The following is a 26,453-nucleotide window of genomic DNA, read 5'->3' on the forward strand; positions in this document are numbered from 1 at the left end:
AAAGGGTGTCAGTAGTTGGGAAGAAGGCAGGAAATGGATTTTCTGTGAGAAACGAATGACAAGTTGAGACTCTGTACTAAGTAGCTACTGAACAGCAGGTGTGTGGCTCCAAAAATCTCTAGCTAATCACGTACAACTAGGCCATTTCTTTTCCTAATTTGATGGAACCAAAATGAAATCCCGAAGACACAGTTACCAGGACAGATCTATTAACACTACGTATGCTGGAAATATGTAGAGAGAGATAAACATACAATATTACTCACTTTAATTTTTGTGTGTTTCTAACCAAAGATACATCTTTGGAGGAAAATATTAATGTATACCAAGCACAGCTTATTTGTATCAATTGAGATGTTTTCAATTACCAATTAAGTGGTTTAAAACCCTTATTTAATTTTAAGAAGAGCAGCAATATACATTACAATATTTGGGTACACTTTATTTTTATATGGGTTAACATTCTGCTATATTTCATTTCATTCATTCTTTTTTTAAGAAACTGAAAACAAAGGGAAATTGAAGGTAATTTGAAAGTTATTTCCAACCAATATCTGAGTCTTGCAGTATTTCATTATGCAGCCCTTTCTTCCCATTATTTTAATTTTTTTTTTGCAAATAAGTCATTTTGACCCAAATCCAGCATAAATAGCATTTCACCGATTCCTAACTTAAGACAACTACAATTTACAATCATGTGGCAGTATAAATTTTAAGATTACAGTTCGTACACCTTGACAATCAAGATAGTCTGAAGTACAAAAAGTAAATTGTCCTTTAGCTGAATTACCTTTTTAAAATATTAGACCTGCTAGTGAATCTACAAAAAAAAATACAAGTTTCAGGTGTTCTTCAAATACCTTCTGTGGATGTCATCGGCTAGTAAACAACATAGGCAGGTTCCGAAGAGGATTTTCCCCGCAGTTTATTCGTGACATTCAACAGAGCTCTTTCTATGAAAATGTTTTTAAAAAAACACTAACGACTTTGAGGGGACGCATTTACTTTTGGATGGGTGTGCTATTTCCCTTTGTTTCAGATATGAGGCACAAACTTCTGAATTTAAGCTCTGTAAGGCATAGTACAAACCTCCAATTTACAAATGAGGATTTCTCGGTGGGTTGGAACTGCCGTGTCACGCAAAAAGGGGGAAAATCATCTGTAAACTGGTACACTGCGATGTGTTGAGTGAGTCATGAAATGGCTGCTTGCCTTGGTATGCTGAAGAAAGGTTTTTTGTTTTTGTTTCTGAATAAGACATGCCCAAGTCACCATAAAACTTGCCACAGGCCTCTGTTACCTAGAGCATCGACAGGAGTCCAGTGGTACACGCTTATAACGCTTGCAATCACAATATAATATAAAGCATGAGTAAACTTTGTTTTTATACAAAACTGAAAAGAATCCCTTCCCGCCCCGAGCCCCTTCAATAAAACCCCGAACAAAGAAACAAAAAAGGAAATCCTTTAGCTTCGACTGACTAGTGTGGATACAATTAGGTTTCTAGGCATCACTGCAGCTAGGGTGATCAATGTTTTCCTTTCTCAAGAGAAGGGATCTTGTCATGCACCCTAAGACGAACAGTGAGGCCACGAACCTCAATTCTGCATAGCAATTCCATCCCAATTTCATAAAGACAAATATAACAATCTTTCCCTGTTTTGCTCAGCTTCTTCTGAGCTTTGAGATCAGGTTTAATCGACTACAATCTACTATAGCTCTATTAAATAGAATATCTTGATTCCCTACAACTGTAACACTTATGATCTTGTGATGAGGTTTTCTCTATACACTGTAGGCCTTCAAATGTTGTTTACTTTTTTTGTCTTTTTCTTTTTTTTTTTTTTTTTTGCTGCACCAAATTTAAGGTCGCCCTTTCAGGCAAGCAGTGGTCTCTAGCTGTTAAAACATCTCCTTAGTGGGTCACAATAGCTTCTAAAACTGCCTTTCTAATAAAGGCCATCAGAGAGGTAATACTAAACTGTGCATTTGCCAAATAAGAATATGAATTGTATAAAAGCTCATATTCCAATCCTACATCAAATGGCAAAAGTTCTACAAAGTTGGTTTCCATGTTTGTATAAAAGCTCCAGCTGATTTTATGTATTTTGCTATGAAATTACCTTTGGGTCTTATAATCAGTATACCTCTGCTCAGGAATGTGCAAATGGTTTTAGACAGCACGATGCTAGTACCGCTCTGTACGACAGTAAGGTTTTTTTTTTCTTCTTTTCTAAATGGAAAAAAATAATATCCCTAGTCAGAAATAAACTGACAAATTTACATTCTCCTCTCTTAAAAAAGTAAATAAAATAACATTATTCAAAATGTGAATTAGCTATAAGACATACAATTACATAGATACATATCAATACAGCACATTCAATCCGCCAAAAAATTAATGATCACAAAGCCAGTATGGATGCTACAATATCAAGAGAGAGATGTATGTACAATGATTAGAGCTTTCATAATTGCACTATACCTACAGGCAGTCTGTTTCTGAATTAAATTACAGGTGCTTCTGAGCAAGGAAAAAAAGTAACCTGTGTTGTTTGAGGCTGGGAGAGTGAAGAATGAGAATATTTCATTACTGGTTAGTAACTCTGGTAACTCACCTAATAAGCCATTAATCTTCTCCCTCCCCTTTGTTGTTCCAAGAGAGTGATTCATATGGAAGTTTAGACTTGTGCCAAATAGTATTACAGTTAAAATGAGACCAGTGTCATGGCCTAGTTCTAACTTCCCAGCAAGTTTAAAACAAGCCATGGTTTATTTTCTTAAACCATGTTTCACCTAAAGTCGCTTGATAGAAGAGTTCATCAATGTATGTACTGTATTTTTTGCATTTGTTGAAAATTGCACATAGAGAACTCCAAACATCTCTCTCAGTAGGTTCAGTTACATAAATACACGTTTTACAGAACAATGAGAGGTTACTTTTGAGTTAAGTCCACAAATCTTCCTCAAGTTCAACGTAACTAGTCACCAGTATAAAAAGATCCAAAGATGGCAAACTAGAATAGCTTCAGATTTTGCAAACTAAAGTTTCAGAATACTATCAATCAATGTTCTTGGCAGACCTACTCAACTTCAAGAATGTAAAGAGAGTAAAAGTGGCTTCAAATGAAGAGAGACAAGCAAATTCCACGTTGCATCACAGCGGACACTGTCCACACTGCCGATTTGGACACTCGACATGGAACGTGAAGACCGAACAATGTGATTAAGGTCAAAGAAAAGAATGGACCGTGAGAATCAGATTTACAGTTACCAACTGTTTGGCAATTGGTGTTTCAGGTTCATTCTCAGCCAATCACTTCAGGCTTCACAGTCTTGTTCACCTGTGTGTTAAGATACCGGCCTTTATCTTTGAAGTTCTTCTTATTCTGTTTTACAAAAAGCCAGGTTTGGCAACACATACCCATAATAAAAGTCATCTAAAAATTGTGGCCCAAACACTAAGGAAAAAAGGGAGAAAAAGTCTTAACCAAAAGAAAAAATGAAGAGCAACCTATGAAAAAAAGGGCCTGGGTAGCAGCCATTGGGGTAATGTAGTGTCTGTTGGCATCTTTTTTGGCATCTGCAATTTCAAGAACGGGGTGGGGGAAAAAAGAAAAAGCGAGGAAAGAAGGACTGACAATGGCACGTGGCATTCCAAAAGAAAGAACTCCTCCTGTGTGTCTCCGCCCTCTCCTGACTGACTTCCACACGTTTCTCTGAGCAGCGACCAAGCTAGGGCTGAAGGCAGAAATCCAAAAGAAAGGAACTTAACCATGAGATGGGCTTCCAGCCCAAAGTGAGGCAAGACAATATATTTATATAAAAAGCTCTATGTGTGTATCCAGAGCAATCAATACATTTAAAACCATAGTATTAATACTTATAATCCTTCAGCAAAAACTACAAACTGTTAAGCTGATATTGATGGCTTAAATCGAATGACGTCCTGACAGTTTCATTCGAGAGAAAAACCTGACCAAGAATGGAACTAGGATAAAGGCCATTGTAACTAGGGAAAAATCAGGAGGGAAAAAGGAAATCAGCTTCGTTTTGCTCAATAGAAAAAGAGGGAGAGGGAGAGGGTGGGGGGAGAGAGAGAGAGTGAGAAAACTCTTTGTGAGTGCATGACAGAATTTAAAATACATTGAGTCACGAGATTTTGCCTAAAAAAAAGATAGAGAGGAAATGTGCTGGGACTGTACTTCAGCATCCTGTTTTTCCTCTGAATAGTTTAAATAAAATCATAATATTTACTACAAACTCTGTGGACACGCTCACACAGAGTCCAGGACGGCAATAAATTAGTATTATGCAAATTGTTTTCCACAGAAATACAGTCCCTCTTGTATAGCTTCAACAGCCCACCAAGGAAGGGAAGGGCGGTGTCGAGGAGGCACAATTAGACCAGATTGTACTCCTTCAGGTTCAACTGGAGGATGGTGTCCTTGACGGCAGCAAAGACAAAGCGGATGTTCTCGGTGTCTGTGGCGCATGTGAAGTGGGAGTAGATGATTTTGTCACTGTCTGGGTTCAGGTCCACGAACATCTTCAGGATGAATTCTCGAGCTGCCTGGGCATCTCTCTGGGGTCCTGTTGGGCAAGGGATGAGAGGAACAGTTTGTTAGTTGATGCATTAATGCATTTGCTCAATAAATACTTACTGAGTCCATGCCCATGAAGATGACATCTGTATTGCATCTTTTTAAAGTAAGGTACCTGTATCTTTTTTCAATTCCAGTTGACATATAATATTAGATTCAGGTGTATAACATAGCAATTAGACATTTATATAAGTTATGATGTGATCACTCCAGTAAGTTTAGTACCCATCTGACACCACACACAATTATTACAATATTGTTGACTATATTCCCAATGCCGTACTTGAGCATCCCTGTGACTATTTTATAACTGGTAATTAAGTACTCTTTGATCTCTTTACCTTTTTCACCCATCCCCCAATCCACCTCCCATCTGGCAACCATGAGCTTATTTTCTGTATGAATTTTGTTTGTTTGTTGTTTTTTAGATTTCACATACAAGCAAAATCATGTGGTCCCTGCCTTTCTCAGTCAGACTTATTTCACTTGGTATAATACCCTCTAGGTCCATCCACGTTGTTGCAAATGGCAAGATTTTGTTCTTTTTTGTGGCTGAGTCATATTCCACTATATAATATATATATAGAGAGAGAGAGATATATCTATATATCTATATATCTCTCTCTCTCTCTATATATATATGAACCACATTGTTATCCACTCATCTACTGATGGACACTTAGGTTGCTTCCATATCTTGGCTATTATAAATAATACTGCAATGAACACAGGGGCGAATATATTTTTCTGAATTAGTGTTTTGGATTTCTTTGGATAAATACCCAGAAGCAGAATTACTGGGTCACATGACAGTTGTTTTTAATATTTTGAGGAGCCTCCTTACTGTTTTCCATAGTGGTTGCACCAATTTACAATCCTACCAACAGTGCATGTTGTTTGTTGATTTATTGACGGTATTCTGGCAGGCGTGAGGTGATATCTCACTGTGGTTTAAATTTGCATTTTCCTGGTGGTTAGTGATGTTGAGCATCTTTATTGGCTATCTGTATGTCCTCTTCAGAGAAATGTTTCTTCAGGTCATCTGCCCATTTTTTAATTAGATTGTTTGGGTTTTGGTGTTAAGTTGTTAGGAGTTCTGCATGCAGATTTGATTGATTACAATCATCTTCCCCCAAAACAATAAGTACTGACAAGGAAATAGAGAATAAACAGATCCATTGGATTTCATCAAAATTAAAAACCTTGTATATTAAATGACATTATCAAGAAAGTAAAAGTGCAACCTAAAGAATGAGAGAAAATATTTGTAAATCACATATCTGATAAAAGGTTAATATAAAAAATATATCTATAGAATATAGATTTTTCCTGCCCTGGTCGAGTAGCTAAGTTGGTTGGAGCTTCGTTCCAAAGCACCAGGGTTGTGGGTGTGATCCCGGTCAGGGCACACACAAGAATTAACCAGTGAATGCACGAAGGGGTAGAACAACAAACAGATGTCTCCCTCTCTCCCACCTCTCATGCACTCCCTTCCTCTTTCTGAAAAATAAGTAAAAATTTAAAAAAAGAATATATATTTCTCCAGAGAAGATATACAAGTGGCCAATAAACACAAGATGCTCAACATCATTAATCATTAGAGGAATGCAAATCAAAACCACAGTGAGATTACTACTTCCCATCTATTTGAATGGCTGTAATAAAAAAAGTAGAAGATAACAAGTGTTGGCAAGGATATGGAGAAACTTGAACTCTTGTGCATTGCTAGTGGGAATGTAAAATGGTGCAGCCACTGTAGAAAACAGTTTGGTGGTTCCTAAAACAAAACAAAACAAAAACAAAAACAAAAACAAAAACCATACTATTACCACATGACCTGGCAGTTCTATTCCTAGATATACAAGGGATGGCAAAAGTAGGTTTACAGTTGTTTGTATGGAAAAAATACAGGAATACACTCTGTTTCCCATACTGACAACTGTAAACCTTCTTTTGCCCCACCCTGTGTATCCAAAGGAATTGAAAGCAGGGACTCTTACGCATACTTATACAACACTATTCATTGCATATTCAGAATAGCCAAAAGGTCCAACAACAGAGGAATGGATAATCACAGGGTAGTATACACATGCAGTGGAGTATTATTCAGCCACAAAAGTGAAGTTGATGGATTTCACAACATTCATGAACCCTAAAAACATAAAACCAAGTAAAATAAGCCAAACACAAAAGAACAAAAATAGCATGATTCCACTTACACAACCTACTTAGAAATGAAATTTTGGTCAATGATTAACAAAGCTGGTCTATTGATTTAAAAAGTGCTATAATTAAAAATGGTATTTTATATATGTAAACAAAATTATTTACTGTCCTTTTTCAATGTATTATGGTTAAGTTACTAATTTCATAGTAGTAATAAAAATGTAACTAAAACTAGTAGATTATTAGAGCTGGGAAAATTTCTCATTTTCATCAATGAACACTGTCTTTCTACCTTGTGAATGAATGAACTTAGATTTTGAACTTACCCCATTTGAAAAAAAGGGTCCACATATTTTTTTCTTTCTTTTTGTTCTAAAGAATATAAGAACTAGACTCAAATTCATTAAAGAGCACTTGGAGTGTGTTATGTTTTTAAGTGTAAGTTATGCTATTTGAATAAGCATAAACTACAAAGATATCATTAGAGATACCAAAGCAGGAACAGAATTCCACAGTCTCTGAACAATTTTGCAATTCAAGTGCATGTGGAAATGATAATTTCCCTCCCTAAAGAGAAATATAGAAATGGCATTCATTATGATTAAGACCTTGTAAGTGCAGAAATGTGGAAGTGTGAAATTTACAATACTATAAACATGTTTATTATAAAAACATCACTGCAGTGTGAGTGGCCTGGAGTTTTTTCAGTCTTAGCTCATGTTCCCAGGGCTTTGAGTCTCGGGAAATGACAGCTGCCTCTGCTTTGTGGATAACACAATGTATTTTTGCCACAGCCAAGTCCTATGTGCATTACGTGGTTCTGGGGGAGATTTAAACATCACCTTCAGATTTTAAAACATTCACAATGGGCATATGATGGAAGGAAAATACTCATAGTGATGAGGAATGTGAGGGAAATATGACGAGATCAGGAAGATGTTGCACAGGGGGAGGAGAGAGAATAAAGTTTTATGTTTTTTGCAAAAAAAAAAAACAAACCACAAACAGTGTATGATGTGACTACACGTGCTATGTGGAGCAGCTCGAGCCTCTGGGGGCAGGCTGTGCTGGGCCTACCCTCCACCATCCTGAATGCAAGCCACCATGACCTCGAACTAGCCCACAGCGGGGTGGCTACACATGGGGGGTGGCATCACTTCTCATCTGCGATTCTCACCGAATTCCGAGAAAGATTATGAATCTCTCTTTCCAGGGGTGTGAGGCAAGCGCGTGTGTTTCGTTGTAAGCCAGACGCTTTGTGCCAATCTTATTTGGGCTGATGTCGTGTTTAAAGAGCTAGCCTGTTGCTGCGAGAGAGCATGTTAACGACACACTTAGTTCCTTTTGCAGTTTCCTCAGGGAGCCTGAGGGATACAGTTTCAGGTATGCATGATTCGGTGGCAGGCTAGTGGCAAATTGAAAGAGGTAAAAGTGAAAACACTGCTGAAGCTAGGAATGTTTTTAAAGAAACAGCACTGCACAAAGGAGTGTGTACTTGGAGAAGGGGTGGGAACACACTGTTAACGAAAACGGTATTATCGCTAATCCCTGATAACACCTGCAACAGTTTCTCCTTTCTGTTTGTCAACTTTCAGAATCTTACAGGAATTTTGGGAAGGGACTTTCAGTTCTTTAAACGTGTACCTCTTCTGAGGGTGGCCCAGGGCCAGAAGCGCGGGCGCGGGGGACAGGGGGTGATGAAAAGATGAGGAAAACGCCATTCCTGATGTGTTTGTGTATGCATAGAAAGCTGGGAAGCCAAACTGAATCGTCGATTTTTGAAGTAATTACCTTTCTGAGGGAGCTCTCAGAAGTACAGAAACACTGTTCAACTGATATCCATCCCAGATATCATGTTGATGAAGCAATTTTTAAAACACTCTGTTCTCCTCCTGTTAAACACCCTCTATAATAGGCACTTTCAGTTTGTGCTCTTCTGTGGCAGGCGCTGTGCTAAGTGACTTAATTATATGATTCCATTCCATTCTTTTTTACTTAGGAAGAAAGCAGGCATCACGGCCAGTAAGTGGCAGGGCTGGAACTCGGTGGAGTGAGAGCCTGTCCCCTAACTGCTATTCTAACTGGATCAAAGTTTGGCAAACTTCCTCTGTGAAGGGCCAGGGTAAGTATTTTAGGCATCTGATCTCTGTCCTGACTATGTAATTCTGCTGTTGTAGCATGAAGGCAGCCACAGACAGTGCCTAAATGAATGGGTGTGGCTGTTTCAATAAAACTTTATGGGCCAGCGGCTGTGATTTTTTTCACCTGTTTTAGAGTGGCTGTGTGTGGCTGCATTTTGTTATCAACTGATCAAGTATTTCTCAGGATGGGCTGGATGTCATGTCCAGCTCAGGATTTTATAGTCTTGGAGAGGCAAGATCTGTTTACAAGAAGGAAATAAATAATGCAAAGCCAAATGAATACTGAAGTGAGTACTATTGATTCTAAATGCCAGAGGAAGAGCTTAAAGGACAGGTACCTTTCCTGAGGATGGTACTTCATCGGATCACGAAGCCTCTCAAAAGTAAACATTTCACTATGTGTTTGTCAGTCACCATTCTAAAATGTCACACATACTCTATGCATTACAGTCTATAAAATAACCCCTTGAACTTGGTCCTAAGGCCCAGGGGAATTAAGGGACTTTACTGTGGGTCTATATAAAGGGTCTACTCAGAATCTGAGTAGATTAACTTCAGGGCATGGGCTCTTGACCACAGAACTGTGCTCTCTCCAGACAGCGGTGGAGGCACACCATCTCCAAATGAAAGGCAGATACAGAGGGAATTATACTGGTTGATACACAACCAGTCAATGCTGATGGGTCACTCCTCACTCTCACAGACTTATTTTAAAACATGCAAGAAGTTGTTTTCTTTTCCTGTAAGTTGCACATCATTAAAAGACAGAGCAAGCTAAAACCCATCCTTCCTCAGTCACAACACGCACACTTCTGAGGGCAAGGACAGCAAGGGCGCCCCATGGAGGGTTAGTTCCTGCGCTCGTCCGGAAGGGAAAACGCCGCCCCAGCTCCTGGGCCAGCTGGAGGGCTGACTCACCGTCGTATTCCGGGAAGTAGTCAACTAGGTGGGAATACATGATTTTCTCCTCTAGAAGATCTTTCTTGTTTAAGAACAGAATAACTGAGGAGTTCTGGAACCAGGGGTATGTGATAATTGTTCTAAAGAGTGCTTTGCTTTCCTCCATTCGGTTCTGGGGAAAAAAAAAAACAAAAAACAAAACAAGGCATGAATTACTTGATTATTCAACCTGTGAACTGTGTTTATTTCAGAAGTCCAGTTCCGTCTTCCGTATGCATCTGATTTTTGTAGCCTTGAGCTGAGCTGTGGTAACTTTGGTCAGGATTTATGCCCATTGGTTCAGGACACGTACACATATGAGCTGTTCTTATAATGTAAACTCCCAGGGTGATAAGCACAAGAGAATAATAATAAATATGATGAGATAACTTCTTTGACCTTAAGAGAAAACAATCAAAGCCTAGAGAATCATGCTGTATCTGGAACACTATCATACATTTCACCAAAAAATTATTCATTCATGACTAAATACTTCCAATCTGAATTAAGAGCTAAATATAATACTAGGTTTCACTTTTGTGTTGCCTAATCTGTGTTTAACTCGAGGCATCAGAATTAATTTTATTTTTAAACAGCGAGGACAGTTTAAGGGACGTGGTCTGTGCCCCCACAGGGAGGGACATGGAAGAGTGAAGTGGCCACAGAACCCGAGGACAGGCCGTGGGCAAGTAAGCACAGTGGCCTGGCTGGTCTCCACGCAGTCACCTTGCCTGGGGTAAATGTGGTCTCAGAAAAGTCAGCTCACCCGGACCACGTTTGTTATGGACTGAAAGTGTGTCTCTCCATCTCTCCAAAATTCATGCGTTGAAGTCCTAACACTCACTGTGATGGTATTAGGAGGTAGACTCATCAGGAGGTGGGTGGGATTGGTGTCCTTACAGAAATGACTTTGGGGAGCCCCCTCACCCCTTCTGCCACATGAGGACAGAGCAAGAAGACAGACAACTGCCTATGAGCCAGGAAGCAGGCCTTTCCGAGACACCAAAACTGCCTGCCCCTTGACCTTGGCCTTCTCAGCTTCCAGAACTGTAAGAAATAAATGTTTGCTGTTTATAATGCACCCAGGCTATAATATTTTGATACAGCAGCCCAAATGGACAGAAACCATGGTGATCAGGTAACCAACCTGCTTCCCATGGGATAGAACCAGTGAAGGGGGAGAGCACTCAGCTGGGAAGTGCTTTACCCAGATCTTTGTTCCCCAGAAGGCATGCTACCTGCTCCCCACCTTGTACCCACAACGGACCATTCACTGTCTTCTCTTGTCATTTGCAAAATCCCTGTTCAAGCCATCAGTGTGTGTGTGGGGGGGGGGGGGGGCGCGGGAGAGGTCTCATACCTCTAATCTTTAACATCTCAAATCCATTCTTGAGATCTCTACAGAAAACACTGCTGAGTGACGCAGTCCCCTGCTAACACGACCGAGGCCGCCTGTAGGCCCACATTCCTCAGTTTGGCCTCCAGGGCTGTGCACCACCTGACCCCAGTGCACACCTTCAACTGGAACCCGTACACAAATGCTCTCGTCACTATACAACAAACTCAGCAGTGTCACTTTCACACAAGCATGACTGAACTCTCCTGACCTGTAATGCTGTCCTCACTCCTAATCCTTCGAGGCTCAGGTCAACCTGACATCCCCAAGAAATCCTTCTGTGAGCCCCCGATGGGCCGGCTCCCTCCTCACACGTCCCCAGCGCACGCTGGCCTCGTCCTGCTGTGCCCGGCACTCAGCAGACACACGCTGAGTGTTTGCTAGAAGCTGCGAGGACATGGTGGGGATGAGGTCTGTGTGCCAGAGGACCCGCGGGGACCGGAGTGGCGATGTGTAAGTCCAGGCCCACGTGAGGGCCAACAGAAGAGTGGGGGTCACACAGGAAAGGAGGATTTGACTTAAGAACAAATGTAGTTTTGAGGTGAATCTTGATAGAGGGAGAGATTACAAGGAGGAAAGGGATCTGTGAAGAGATCAGCCCTGTAAAGAGATCTGTGAAAAGGCTGCTTCCCTATTTCCTCTCAGACACAACTCATTGAAGAACACCTTATAAATCACCTTACTAAAGGTCATTATTATCTTAAAAGACCAAGATTAGTTACTATTTTAAAATGTAACCCATAATAATATAAAGTTTGAAATAATATAAAGTTCAAAATTATTATTTGTAGCTTATCAAACCTTGATACTTTAAAAATTCACATACATCCTTAAGATGGATGTTAGTGACTTAGGAATATACTCCTTCAAATATTTATTTCATTTCCATATCTCAACTAGGTAAATAAATACAATGACTCAAAAGAAAAATAACTCCAAAGCCTTATGAAAAAAAATTTGCAAGCCTGGTCTTCTGCATATGGTTTTCCTCCCTCAGTTATTTAGGAAAAAGCTTAGTGTATTTGACTTTGTCTCTTCATCAGGATCGCATTGTTATGTGTCCTGTCTGATGTCAACACTACCAGAATTCAAAACACATTCAGTGCCAAGATCCTGTTGTTGGATTGAGAGGGGAGAAGGGAAGGGTCAGGGTTGTGAGCTGGAGACTTTCGTTGGAAACAAAGGCTCTGTCTTAAACACTCCGTGTGACCTTGGGTGAGTGACTGAACCTCAGTATTCTCCTATCCCCAGGGTCAGGGAGGACAGAATGAAATAATACATGCAAAGCACTCAGCTGTGACCCCAAAGCACTGGCAGTAGCTTTCACTGGCCGCCACCAGCAGAGCAGGCAAAACGGCTGTGTAAGAACCTCTTGGTTAGGCAATGCTCTTACCTCCAATTTCTGACCTAACTGTAAATCCAACGGAGTCTCTTTCTATTCACTGGAATTGTACAAAGTGAACTTATTCATGATTTCAAGTCCAGATATATCTAATTTATGAGAAACTGGAAAATCATTCAGGTGTCTGCCAATTTCATTTATTCAATACTTGAATGTTTCTTCAAGTATATTAAAAATCTCTAAAAATGTTTAATACTCTTAACCCCAGAGCAAGCTAAGAAAACAACAGTTACAATATATAAATGAAGTCGTGGAATGAGCAATAATTAAAGACATTCCCTAGCCATCCCACCTCTGCTATCCAAATCAGACAACAGGAATAGAAATGAGAAGAACACCAAACTCAGCTGGACAGATATCATTTCCTCCATGATTTACTTAGTCTTTGCAAATCTTTGCAAAGTGATTATTTGAGATCAAATTTGGCACACGCTCTAGGCTTGAAGAGAGCTCCTGAATTATAATTCCTGCCTGTGAGCCTGTGTATTCTACCTGTAGAGGATGTTTAGAGAAACAAAGACATGGAACTGATTTGCCTGTTACCTCCAGCTCTAAGGTTCCTCGGTAATGAGATGAGATCATACAGCAGGCCCTTGAACGTGAACTAGCGCAAACCAGTGCATATTGTAGGAGGCGCGGAGGAGGAAAAAGAGAGGGACAGAGAAAGAGACTGGGAAAGGGTCGAGGAGAGGCGGTCACACACCCTTAGGTAAGGAGAGTGGAAAGCCTCCATGTGAGGGACAGAACATGACACATGGGTAACCTCTGACGCAGAAACCCACAGTCCTAGAGGTTAGAGCAAACAGGACTGCTTCCTTAAATATCTGCTAGAACTTTAGTCAAGCAATCAAGTAGCAACCTCTCAAAGACTACTTTACAACATGCTGATCTTTCTACTTGAAATTAGCCTATTCTCCATCTTACTAATTTTATGCTTACATGCCAGTGAGCCAAAGCCTATCCTTATATACATGAACTCCTCCTCTTTGCTCCTAACCCTGCTCATGCCTTGAGTATTCACATCATTGACTTTTCAGTTCACCTACCTTCCCCTTATTTTCTCCCATATCTATTCACACCTACTGTTCTGTCATCATCTCAGGCAGTTCCACTGGTGCCCAGGTGGTGATCACAAGGCCTGCAGGCCGAATCCAGCCCTCTACCTTGTTTCTACCCAGTGGCAGCACCGTCCTCTCGCTTAACTCTTAAGAAGGAGTTACATTTATACAGTCCTAAAATTACCTTCAGCCCTTTGAAGGCAACCTCAAGGCTGATGTGGCCCCCGGTGAAAATGAGTTTGACGCCCCTGCACTAGCGGCTCAAGAGGGATTACCACCTGCTTGCTCTGTGACGTGGAATCTCATGCCTAAAAGCAACAGTCCTCCCCTGCCTCTTAACTTGCTCTATCACACTGCAAACTTAAATTGCATGTGCTGTCACTTTCATTGTAACTTTTCTCCCTCCATGAAATATCTGGACACCAGATTATTTCCCTCAGCTGTTTCACTGGAAATTTCTTCCAGCCTGAATCTCATGAGGACCAATCTCTCCCATATTTGAAGCTCATCTAAATTGATGGCTATAATTTGTTTCCACTGGAGCTAAATGGAAAAGACTGTTACATTTTTACACATAATTAGCCCTAGCTGGGTGGGTCAGTTGGTTGGAATGTTGACCTGTACACAAAACAGACTGTGGGTTCAATCTCCAGTCGAGGCATGTGCAGGAGGCAACCAGTCGACATTTCTCTCTCATACTGATGTCTCGCTCTCTCTCTCCCTCCCCCTCCCCCCATTCCCCTCCCTCTGTCCTTTCCTCCCTCTCCAAAAATCAATAAACATATCCTGGGGTGAGGATTAAAATTTGTTTTTACACAATTAAGAGGGTTTACCCTCAGAGTTTAGACAGAAGAATAACATTCCAGCCTATCATGAACTGCTCCTGTTCCCAATCGCATAAAATATTTTTGCAACAACCAACCAGATGGCCATGCACCAAGGCAGCATCGAAAGAGCCAAGGACACAAGCAGACAGATCTGCAGAAGGTGGCTGATAACCTGAGTGGGTGGACTCTAATCAGACCACGATGGACCCATTGGCACTGTGTCAAGAGTCCAAAGACAAAACTTGGCGGAACAGGCATATGTCCCCATGGCACTGAGGCCACTGCTTGTAGAAAAAGCTGATTCGCTGAGGTCCACTTAGTATCTTTTTGCTAGATTTAGCTAGAACCAAACCCAAATTAACTTAAAATGGACAACAAAGAGGAAAAATACAGATTATCTCCATAGACATGAGTGATTCTTCTTTTTCTTAAGTATCACTGGTAATGCACAGTAAACATTTAATGTTGACTTCAGGGCAAAAGTTCAAGCTGAAAGATTCCATTTTTTTAACCCACTTGTTTGGAATTGTGAAGAGCATCAGTAAAAGAAATGGGGGTGTGGTCATTTCAAATTACAGTTATATGCAAACTCCTCCAAGACTGAGTACCAATTTGATGCCCCCCCCTCAATTTCCCTAAGGACCTGAGTTTCTGAAATTCTGATCTAACCTGAACAAACACAGCAAAAAAAAGGAAAGAAAAGAAAAATAAAGAATGGGAAAAAAAAGAACACAAGAAAAAAAAAAACCCACCCTCAACTGTGGAGAGTAAATTTTAGCTGGCTTTCCCCAAGCTATACTTGTATTCGTTCCCCATACATTTTTATTATTAAAACAAAGTTCAATGACCCATATATGGTCATGAAAGAAAATTTAGAGAACAAAAGAGAAGGAAGGAAATAATCCCCATGCTTAAATTGCCCACTTAAAACTATTGTTTTCTGTTAACTTTTATTTTTTTCTTGTTTATGAATTAGGTATGGTTTTGAAGGTTATTTTATATCAGCACTATCCAAAAAGACTTCTTTTTTTTGTACATATGCTGTCCTATTTAGAAGCCAACAGCTACATGTAGTTGGCTATTGAATGTTTGAATGGTTGTTAATACACCAGAGAAATGATATTCATTCATTCATTCACTCATTCATTACTCTCCTAATGACATTTTTTTTCATTGCTTTTTAGAGAGAGAGGAAGGGAGAAACATCGATGTGAGAGAGAAGCATCCTTTGGTTGCCTCCGTATGCACCCAGACTGGGGATGGTACGTGTCCCAGCTAGAGACTGAACCCACAACCCAGGCATGTGCCCTGGCTGGGAAAGGAGCCCACCATCTGTTGGCTATGGGACGGTGTTCCAACCCACTGAGCCACACCAGCCAAAGCTGAGAAATGAGATTTAATCTAAATAGTCACATGTGGCTTATAGCTACTATATTACTGCAATTTTAAAGGGCTGTGGTTATGTTGTGTATAAAATTTTATACACTGTATTTTGTTAACATTATGTCCTAAGAGTTTTCTGTTTTATAATTCATACGTATTTTGAATTGTTTCATGAAGTTTGAGCTTAACTAAATCCCTATAAGAGATTTTTAACACTATTATAAATAGCACTGTAATTTACAACATTGTGTATAAAGATTTTCATAGTTAAAATCTTCTTTATAACAGTCTAGCAAAGCACAATGGAAAATTTAAGGCTCTTGACACTGGGGGGGGTGGGTTGAACTAACTCACGCACCCTGGAGTCATGTGTGATTCTGCTCTTTTCACTGTTCCCCTCAAGAAGGGAGTTTTATCCTTTCAAAATCATTTTCATATCAAATTACATGAGGCAAGAAATGACACATAGGGTGAAGACATGATAACTTACTGTCTTGAATTGAAATTTTTAAAATATCAGTCAAGCTAATCATTTTGCAATATACTTGCTAACTTGCAGTATTTTCCTTGGTGAATTATCTGCTCATGTCTTTGCCAGAGAAAACTGTCTGTCTGTATTTTTTTTTGCTCTTAATGCTTAGTTATAGTTTGTATGAATTTTTTAAAAAAAATTTTAATTATAATTTGTTGATTATGCTATTACAGTTGTCCCAATTTCCCCCTTTGGCCCCATCCACCCAGCACCCCTCTACTCCCTGAGCCAATCCCCACACCAAACAAGAGGAGAGTGGATGAAGCTCAGAATCAAATCAGTGATTTGGAACATAAGTAAAAACAACAACAACAACAACAACCAGTGAGAACAACAACAAGAAAAAAGAATCCAAAAAATGAGGATAGTATAAGCAGCTTCTGGGACAACTTTAAGCATGCCAACATTTGCAAGGAGAAGAAAAAGAGCAAGAAACTGGAAACCTATTTGAAAAAATAATGAAAAGGAACTTCCTTAATTTGGTGAAGGAAACAGACATGCAAGTCCAGGAAGCACAGAGTCCCAAACAAGATGGATGTAAAGAGGCCCACTCCAAGACACATCATAATTAAAATGCCAAAGATTAAAGATAAAGAGAGAATCTAAAAAGCAGCAAGAGAAAAGCAGAGATTCACCTACAGGGGAGTTCCCATAAGACTGTCAGCTGATTTCTCAAAAGAAACTTTGCAGGCTAGAAGGGGCTGGCAAGAAATATTCAAAGTCATGAAAAGTAGGGACCTACAGCCAAGATTACTCTTACCCAGCAAAGAAATCATTTAGAATGGAAGAGCAGACAAAGAGCTTCCCAGACAAAAAACTAAAGGAGTTCATCATCACCAAACCATTATTACATGAAATGTTAAAGGGGTTTATGTAAGACAAAGAAGATCAAAACTATGAACAATAAAATGGCAACAAATATGTTATCTATCAACAATTGAATCTAAAAACCAAACTAAGCAAACAAGAAGAACAGAGAGACAGAATCATGGACATGGAGAGCATCTTGACAGCTGCCAGATGGGAGGGGTGTGGGGAATGGGTGAAGAGGTGAGGGGATTAAGAAATACTGACAGACACTCATAGAATACCCACAGGGATACTTTGTACAGTACAGTATACTGTAAAGTACAGTACAGGAAATGGAGTAGCCAGAGAACTCTTTATATACTGAAGTTATTGACCATTATTTTAGTTTCCCTTTTTGTCAAATTTTTAATTTTGGATATTTCAAAGAGATTTTCTGGAGCATTTTGAAATTAAATAGCCTTGATATTCCTAACTTAGACAATAGTTCTACTTTATAGCAAAAGTCAAATTTCAGTTTCCTAGTGGGGAACTTTTCCTTAAAGCCAACTTAGTTTCTAGTACTAGCTAGCTTGGCCAACATAAGGCACTGTTCAACCTGAAAAAGTGTTCTGCAAACTGTATTAGAGCTGTTAGCAAGCAGAGGTGTGCCTGAATGTCAGCCTCTGTTGTTTGGCTGTCCACCTTCTGCTTTCACAGCTGATGAACAGGGACTTGGTCAAACTGCTGAAGACTTTGGACAAAGAGATACAGAAGCAGACTGGGGAGGCAGAGGTAGGGATTAAAAAGAAAACAGACCTGATGACACAACTGTGTTTGGAAACCCCAAATACCCTGAAAAAGGTCCAAGGAAGATTTGATCTATCCACACAAACCAAGTACGTACATGTCAGTACATCTCACTGAATCTGAGCAAATTCCTGGTGTGTTTTTCCAAGAAAGTCTAAGTCTGGGGAAGATAGGGATGGGATGACATAAGCTAGGGCAACTCAGTAAAATATTTCTTTTATTGCCTCCAAAACTTTTATGGGTCAATTTGGGTCCAGAAACACGTTGTTGTTTAATTCTTCAGCCAACACAGTAAGATGTTGGTGTTAGGATAAGAATTTGGTTTGCCTGTGTCTAAAGAGAGAAACTCCAAGGGCTTGTATGGATTGCATTTTGGGGCCCCGTCAACTGGGGTACCACCTGACCTGACCCAGCCATGATCATATGCACACCAAAGTTCTCATCATTAACTCTTGGTACCCATATCTTTTCCCTCCTCTTTCTTCCCTCCCAAGACTGCAGGCAGATGGCTAGAATTTCCACTGAACAGATCCGGACAGTAGGTAACACTGGAGAACTGAGACAGGGAACCAGACTAGGTGTGAAACTAAAGGGTCTCAGTAAGTAGGTAAATTGATCATATGACAAGAAAAGTAAGGAGAAAGGAGGTGTAACTTCTTGATTTAAAAGTTTTCTCATACAAAATACAGGGATGGGCAAAAATGGGGTTATAGTTCGTATACAGAAAACAATACAATAATACATAGTAACACAAGAATAAACTGTTTCGTGTACTCACAACTATACATCTACTTTTGCCCATCCCAGTACATAAAATATTCTGAAAATAAGTTGATTATTAAATGAGGCAGGTGCATACTCCTAAAGCATTTTTACATTTTAAATGGTAATTTGTCATATAATTAATAAGGTTTTTTACTTTTAGTCCTATTTTCAGGAATAATATATTATGAAACTTTTCAGACTGATGTATTTTTAGCTCTATGCTATTTATTTCATATAAAACTTAAGAATGATAATAATTAACATTTATTTAGTGAGAATATATACCAGATTGTTCAGAGTACTTCAGTGTGTAAAACAGGTTGGCAAGCTCTTCTGCAAAGGACCGGGAGGAAGCGTCTCGGGCTTCACAGGCCGCGCCGTCTCTGCTGTAATCACTCCTCGCTGCCGATGTAGCGGGAAAGCATTTATGGACAGACAATTCCTGAGTGACTGTGTGTGGGGGGGGGCTCCAATAAAACTGCCTTTCAGACACTGAAATTTGAATTTTTACACGGTACAAAACACTTATTTTGATATTTTTCAACCACTTAAAAGTTGTAAAAACTGCTATTTGCCTGAAAACTGTACAGGAACAGGTGGAGGGCTGGGCTTGGCCTGGGGGCCACAGTCTGCTGACCGCAGGTGTGGGACGGCATTTAGTTCTCACACCAACTCGAAGGAGTAGGCATCGCTGTGATTCCCACTTCCCACGTGAGGAGGCCGATAAAAACACAAGTCATGAAACACGCCTAGTATTTAGTTAAGTAACTATCATAGCTATTTGAGTTATAATTTATTTTCCTTTTTTTCCCTTTCCACAGCATGTAAACATATGAAAGAGAAATCAATGTTTTAATTCAGTTGCTTAATTTTCAGTGTCAGGACAGTAGGTCTATTTAACCCAGGTGTCGCACACATGTAAAAATGCCTTTCCCGATGTTTCAATGCCCAACATCTGGCATTTTAAACCAATAAAACTATTGAGAAATAGTGCTCATTTGAAGATGAAGATAATAGCTTTCTTATTACTTTAAGTCATTTTTTCAAAAAAAAAAAAAATTCTACAAACGTTCCTAGTGAACAAGGTGCTAATAATGACCTGTGTGGACTTCCCCTGTCCCTGCCTGCATTTTTCACTCCCCCAGAGGACGGACAGTGTGGAAGAAGGGCAGGGAACATAAACATGAAAATCTCAATCCACTCGGCTTCTGTGTGTTTGCTAAAAGGTTAGATTATAGGATGTGGGGGTAAGCTTTTGGCAAAATTTCTGTTGTTTTGCATTATCTGCAGTGATTTATTAGACCCTTGTCCTATTATCAGTGGTTTTATTTGACAGTGCACACTAGGACACAGTCTGGCATCTTTTAAAAGTCATGTTTACTGTCTGATTAAAAAAAATCAGGATCCCCAGCTTGAATGGCTTTTTGGTAGGTACAAGAAATTCACCAGAATGCTTGTGGGCTGATTCAAATGATCCCTCCTTGGAAAACTATAAAGTGCTGACATATGAGTAGGCTTCAGACTAACAAGCTTTGAAAAACAACGGGCTTCTCCCTGCCTTTTTTAAAACCCCAGCATTCTGTATAATGTGTATATGACAGTAATTCATATAGAAGGTACAAGGTATTACAAAATTTCCAAAGAGCCTAAGTGTTATTTTTTCAACAAAAATGTACTGACCACCCCAGTGAAAAACCAAGGACTGGTTGTAAAGTGTTAAGATGAAAAGTTTTACTATTTTGCCCTTGAGAAGAGTTTTCTCCTCTTTGCTCTTTATTCTGAAAAATATTTGCAGATTGATTTTTAAACATTTTAAATAAAATATATTTTTAAAAGATTTTATTTATTTATTTTTAGAGAGGGAAGGGGGGGGAGAGAGAGAGAGAGAGAGAGAGAGAGAGAGAGAGAGAGAGAGAGAGAGAGAGAGAGAGAAACATCAATGTGTGGTTGCTGGGGGTTATGGCCTGCAACCCAGGCATGTACCCTGGCTGGGAATTGAACCTGTGACACTTTGGTTCGCAGCCCACGCTCAATCCACTGAGCTATGCCAGCCAGGGCTAAATAAAATATTTTCATAAAACATTTGCAATATAACCTTATTACTAACTTAGGCAGTCCGACCAAACCAATGCAAAACTATCGGTGTTCCACTCTTACAGAAAACTGTACTCTGGGTGTTCTGCAGGAAGTCAAATGTCTCTTCCATAAGCCAAGTGAGATGAGAGATGAAGTCCAACAAACACCTTTAAAGACAACTAACAGAAATATTAAATTCGCACAAAATCAGCTTCTTCTATAGTGAAACGAAGGAGGTGGAAGCGGTGTGCGTATGTGGATAATTCAGGCAACGTGAAGAAAGCAGACAAGTTGGAAAGACCTGAGGGAAGACCTGAAATGATCAGCACACGAGCAAAATGCCAGTAATTCACATAAAAAATCTGTGCTTCTAATCACAGACACGTGGTCCTTAGACTGCGTCAGGCGTTCCTAGGAGATCGAGCCGGGTGGGGGAGCACACAGCCTTGAAAGAGTAAATCCAATTTAAACCCTTTGAGATGAAGTAACTCTTCAGGTGCCTAGACAAAATAAATGTGTTGGAAAATCGAGGAACTCATGAATACAAATGGGCTGGAGACTAGACTATCCGAACAAAGAAGGAGGGAACAGGACTAATGCTGTGAAATGGAGCAGATGAGGGAAACGAATGCCGCAGACCTCAAACTGCCGGAGGCAGAGTGAGACAGCAGGAGTTCCACTACTGAGGACAGCCGTGTGCTGTAAGTGGCTGACGTTCCGTTTATGGCAGAGGCCCGCTTTGGCTGAGGGTCTTTTCTGATCAACTGGTAGCTATGCAGTGCTTGTTAAATATTTAGTGCATTTCTAAGGGTTTGTAAGTTTGCAAACTCTAAGTTTCATTAAACTTGAAGAAGAGCTGGTGAAATCCCCAATCTGTCCTCTCCACCCTCACCCACATTTTCATCTTTAATGCTCCTGAGCTAAGTCTGAACTACCCAGTGGAAGCTCAGAAAGTGAAAGTAGAAGGCATTTGGGGTGACAGTGACCATGTGCTCCTAATAATGGCTGCGATAACAGAAAATGAGCACAGGTCTTATACATATATTCCCGCTGACTTAAGGAATGTGATTTAATAACAACTAGGATCAGGGTGCAAGGTGAAAATCACAAAGACTTTACATTAGTCTTTAAAGTGTATTTTGAAGGTATCCACTGGTGGCCTCAACACCATCGTTCTGCACCATGAACCCGCCACAGCCTGCAATCGCCCCTAGTGGCAGAGAAGGTCACGCCTCCTTCAGTGAGCACCAGGTAAAGCTCGGTTTGGGTGTGCAGTCACGTAAATACTTCGTATCACTCACTGGACAGCACAGCAGGTGAGGTGTGCAGGAGCTGAGACCAACTGAGGGGACAACTGACCCTATTCCAAAGAGCTTTTTGCATAACTCAGTTTTTCTTTTTCTCTCTCTTCATCCTTTCCCCTTTGGAAGTGCTAAACACTTACATCTACATTTTCGTAAACCCACTTTTGATGCGACTCTACTATGTAATTCCACAGCATGTGTTCAATGGTCACACTGACCCTAAAAGTTTAGGGACTCCCAAAGATGGGACCTGAACCACTTAAGCCAATGTATTCTGTGGACGGTGCAAAGAGACTTCCAAAATCATCATGGATGCCAAGGGAGCTTTCCCATGACCCAAACTTTTGAAAAGACAAAATGGGGAACCGTGAAGAAAATCACATAACCAAAGATACTCAGGTAATGTGAGGACTTGAAAGAATTACCATCGGGTTCTAGGCTTAGTAGGTACTCAAAAATTGTTAAATAAATGGAAGTAAAAACTGGAAATAACAAAAACCCTTACAAAAATGCCAAGAGCAACTTAGATTTCAAAGAATTTCTTAGCAACTTCCAAGAAAAGCATATTTATTCGATTCCCTGAGTCTCCCCCCACCCCCCAAAATAAAACAATAAAACCTAATGATGAACAAACTGGGAAACAACTCCAAACCACAGATGTGGAGGGATTTCTGCCAAATATGTGATATCCGCACTGACCCCGAAGAGCTGCCAAAAGCCATTAAACACCTTTCCATCATTCAGTCAGGCTGAGAGTTGTGTGTGTAAATGCAGGCTGTAGAGACACTCGAGTCATAGCCTTCCACTCAGAAAACAGAGGACTGGTGGTGTGAACTGGCCCTTGGAGGAGCACACAAAAGGTGTATTTCCTCAACTCATGGCTCTAGAGGAGGCAGGACTGATGAGAAGAGCAGGTGGGTTATGCATCTTCATTCTCTCTGACACCCGCACTCCTAACCCCGCGAAGTGCCCGGAGAGGATGCGGCGAAAAGAAAGCTGTGTGGTGCCTGCTACACTACTGCAACACACCTAGGAATTCCAAACTTTTGAAGAAAGTGTCTAGCACAAAAACAAAGAACATAAGCAAACAAATCAGAGAGAACAGATTAATGCAGAAAAATTATAATACTTTGAAAAGGAAAAGAAAATCCCCAGAAAGATAGCCTTGAGACAAAAACAGGATTCTGGAATGAAAAAGTGAGTATCTGAAGAATAAAAAGAGCTCTTAAGAGTTTCCAAAAAAAGAAAAAAGAAAAAAAATCCATGAAAGCCAAAATACAAACAAAACTAATGGCTGGATGATGTGCCTAGGAAATTTTGGGGGTAGCAAAAAAAAAAGAAGTAAAAAATTGTAGACAAAACTCGAGAAAAAAAGAAAACAACCAATCAAGGCCCTCCTCCAGCCAAAAGAAGTTACAGCAAGAGAAAACGGAGAGGAGAAAATCTGAAAATGAGTACAAAATTAAAATTTCTTATAGTAAATTGAAGGTCTCTAGTGCCAAGGGCCCCAGAAGAGGTAAGAGAGAAGAAAATCTACACCAAACAGATCCTCTGTTAACTTTGAGAATATCAAACAAATGTTTCTAAAACTTTCCACAGAAAATGGTGTAGCCTATGAAGAATAAGGAAGCAGAGGAGTCATGGAGTTTTGAAAGCAAACATTAGCAGACAATGGAATAACATTTTCAGAATTACTTATACCTGAGAATTCGATACCCAGCCAAAATATCAAGTTCGAGGGCAGAATATGAACATTTTTTAGACGTAAGTGAAAATTTAAAACTATCTCTCCCCCTTGAACCCTCACTCAGAAAACCACAGAAGGATATGTCCTAGGACAAAGAAGAAAATAGACCAAGAAATAAGACAACGTTGTATCTGGAAACAGGGAGTTTAACACAGGAAAGAACTTAACTCCAGGATAATGGTGACACAAGGCCCCAGGATGACAAATGTGTAAGATGCAAGAAGAATAACCAGTCCTGATTAGGAAAAACAAAGGATTCTAAAAGGAAGTCTTCATTTAAAAAGAAAAAGCAATTGACATATTATTGGAAATGTTCACCGAGTTCTGAAGGACTTCGCAGATCTGTTTATGAAGCAGGAAAGAGTCAGCTAGTGATATACTCACCTGCCCACCTGCCCCACAAGACAGTTATTAACCCCCGAGAAAAAAGCTGACCAAAAAAATGACTGAAATCACAATTTACTATTTAGCTCATCAGGGAACAACATTTATCCTGTTCTGTAGCATAAACAATGAATTACAGAAAAAGATGTGACATAACTAGGTTGAAGGGATGGGAGAAGAAACGGGTGAGAGATTAAAACACCATGCTCTTTATCCACCATAAGAGGAGGGCAAACACATTTAGAGATATGAAGGAAATAACAGAAACCAAGAGATAAGAGTTGGGAGTAGTGTCTCTCATTATCAGGACTGTGGAGGCGTAGCTGCTGAGGAAGTACCGTTTTAAAAACTGTGGGTGTGTATATATGTGTGTGTATATTTTAATCCTCACCCAAGGATATGCTCATTAATTTTAGAGAGAGAGGGAGATACATAGAGAGAGAAGCACTGATGGGAAAGAGAAACATTGATCGGTTGCCTCGCATACACACTGCAACTGGGGATCGAACCTGCCCCCTAGATATGTGCCCTGGCTGGGGATGGAACCCACAACCTCTTGGTATACAGGACAATGTTCCCACCAACTGAGCCACCCAGGCAGGACAAAAAAACTGTGTATCTTTAAGTTTATTTGGCTTTGTAAATGATTATTTGATTTAAAAATAACTTAAAAAGATGTACTTGTTCACAGGCAGAAAATAAAGTGCTGGGAAGACACACAAAAATGGCGGCAGCAGTTACTCACATTTGGGAATGGAAAAGGAAGGGTGAGAAGATAAAGGAATCTGTACTCTCTTCGACACAGCCTTCTACTTAGGATTTTTAATAACGAACATGTATTATCTTGGTTATTAAAATAATAAAATTAATATTTTAAGAAATTAACTTTTACATTAAAAATATATAAAAATCAAAAGGCAAGACATCCAAGGAAAAGACAAGCCTACTGCTGGAAGCAACACACGGTGCAGAGCTGACAAACGTCAGGGACTTACTTTGTTCCTAAACACTCTGTCAGTGGAGACTTCCGTACTGAAAAAGGCCAAGGGAAGATTGGCAAGAAGTAAGACTGGTAAGGGGATTATAAGAGGTTACCCTAATTGTTCTAAATGACATCAAGACACTCTAAGGCAGGACATCAATCTCTAACAGTTTCAGTCATTACATTTTTGGTGAACATCAGTCTGTCTGATGACCAAGCCAGAAGGGAATGGGTCCAAGGATCCTGAAGGTGGACGGGGAAGCGGCACAGAAAGCGATGGTGCATGGAAGGAGGCTGGCCCACACTGGACTCGGGAAACCCTAGGTATTGCTGGAAGGACAACACACATCTGTCTAACAGCACCTCCTAGACGAAAGCAAGGGTAAGTGAGAAGGCCATAAGGACCAACCTTGCTGACTCTAGAAATGTGTCCAACCAAAGCTTATAATTCCTGCATGGGAACTTACTTCGTGAGCATCTGCTCTGTGCTAGGTAGTGGACATGTCACCTCAAGTAACTCATGCAACTTGTGAAATGAAGTGTTCATTTCTCCCACGGTGCAGATGGTACGAGCTACGGCTTAATTGTGCATTTCCCTGTCTATAAAGTCCATGTTTTTTTCCTACTAAGCCATTAGATAATAGCAACTGGTGAGGACCTTTTTAAAAAGTATTCTCCTTCAGAACAAGCCACACAATTAAAATGTTGGTGAAAATTCCTAAGGTTTCATTCCAGCAGGCCAGTGCAGCACAGAGACGGGTAGCTGGGAGAGCTTAGTTCCCCGCCTGGTCCCCAATGGCACTTCTGGAGAAGTCTGTTCACCCCTCTAGGCCTTAGCTTCCTAATCCAGAGATGAGATAAAATCCAGAAGAACTACTTCTTCTAATAGGATAAATATTTTCAACTATTATTTTATTTGAAAATGGATTACTTCAATATTCACCTTTTAAAAAAATCCTCACCTGAGGATATGTTTTATTGATTTTAGAGAGAGGGGAAGGGAGGGAGGGAAGGAGGAAGAAAGGAAGGAAAAGGGAGAGGGGGATAGGGAAAAGAAGGAAGAGAGAGGGAAGGGTAGAGAGGGGGGAGAGTGGAGAGGCACCATGAGATAAGAGAGAAACATCAATAGGTTGTCTCCCTCACACACCTCA

General features: G+C 40.1%; 1 protein-coding gene across 1 annotated transcript in view; it reads right to left on the reverse strand.

The window, feature by feature from the left end:
- Positions 1-417: 417 nt before the first annotated feature.
- The window catches only part of GNAQ (G protein subunit alpha q), a 259,407-nt gene continuing 233,371 nt past the window's right edge, over positions 418-26,453 (reverse strand). Inside the window, 2 exon segments of the mRNA XM_028526246.2 lie at positions 418-4,593; positions 9,830-9,983. Coding sequence (XP_028382047.1) covers positions 4,403-4,593; positions 9,830-9,983 — 345 coding nt within the window. The 3' untranslated portion in view covers positions 418-4,402.

The sequence above is a fragment of the Phyllostomus discolor genome, chromosome 3 (assembly GCF_004126475.2).
Source record: "Phyllostomus discolor isolate MPI-MPIP mPhyDis1 chromosome 3, mPhyDis1.pri.v3, whole genome shotgun sequence".
Taxonomy (NCBI): Eukaryota; Metazoa; Chordata; class Mammalia; order Chiroptera; family Phyllostomidae; genus Phyllostomus; species Phyllostomus discolor.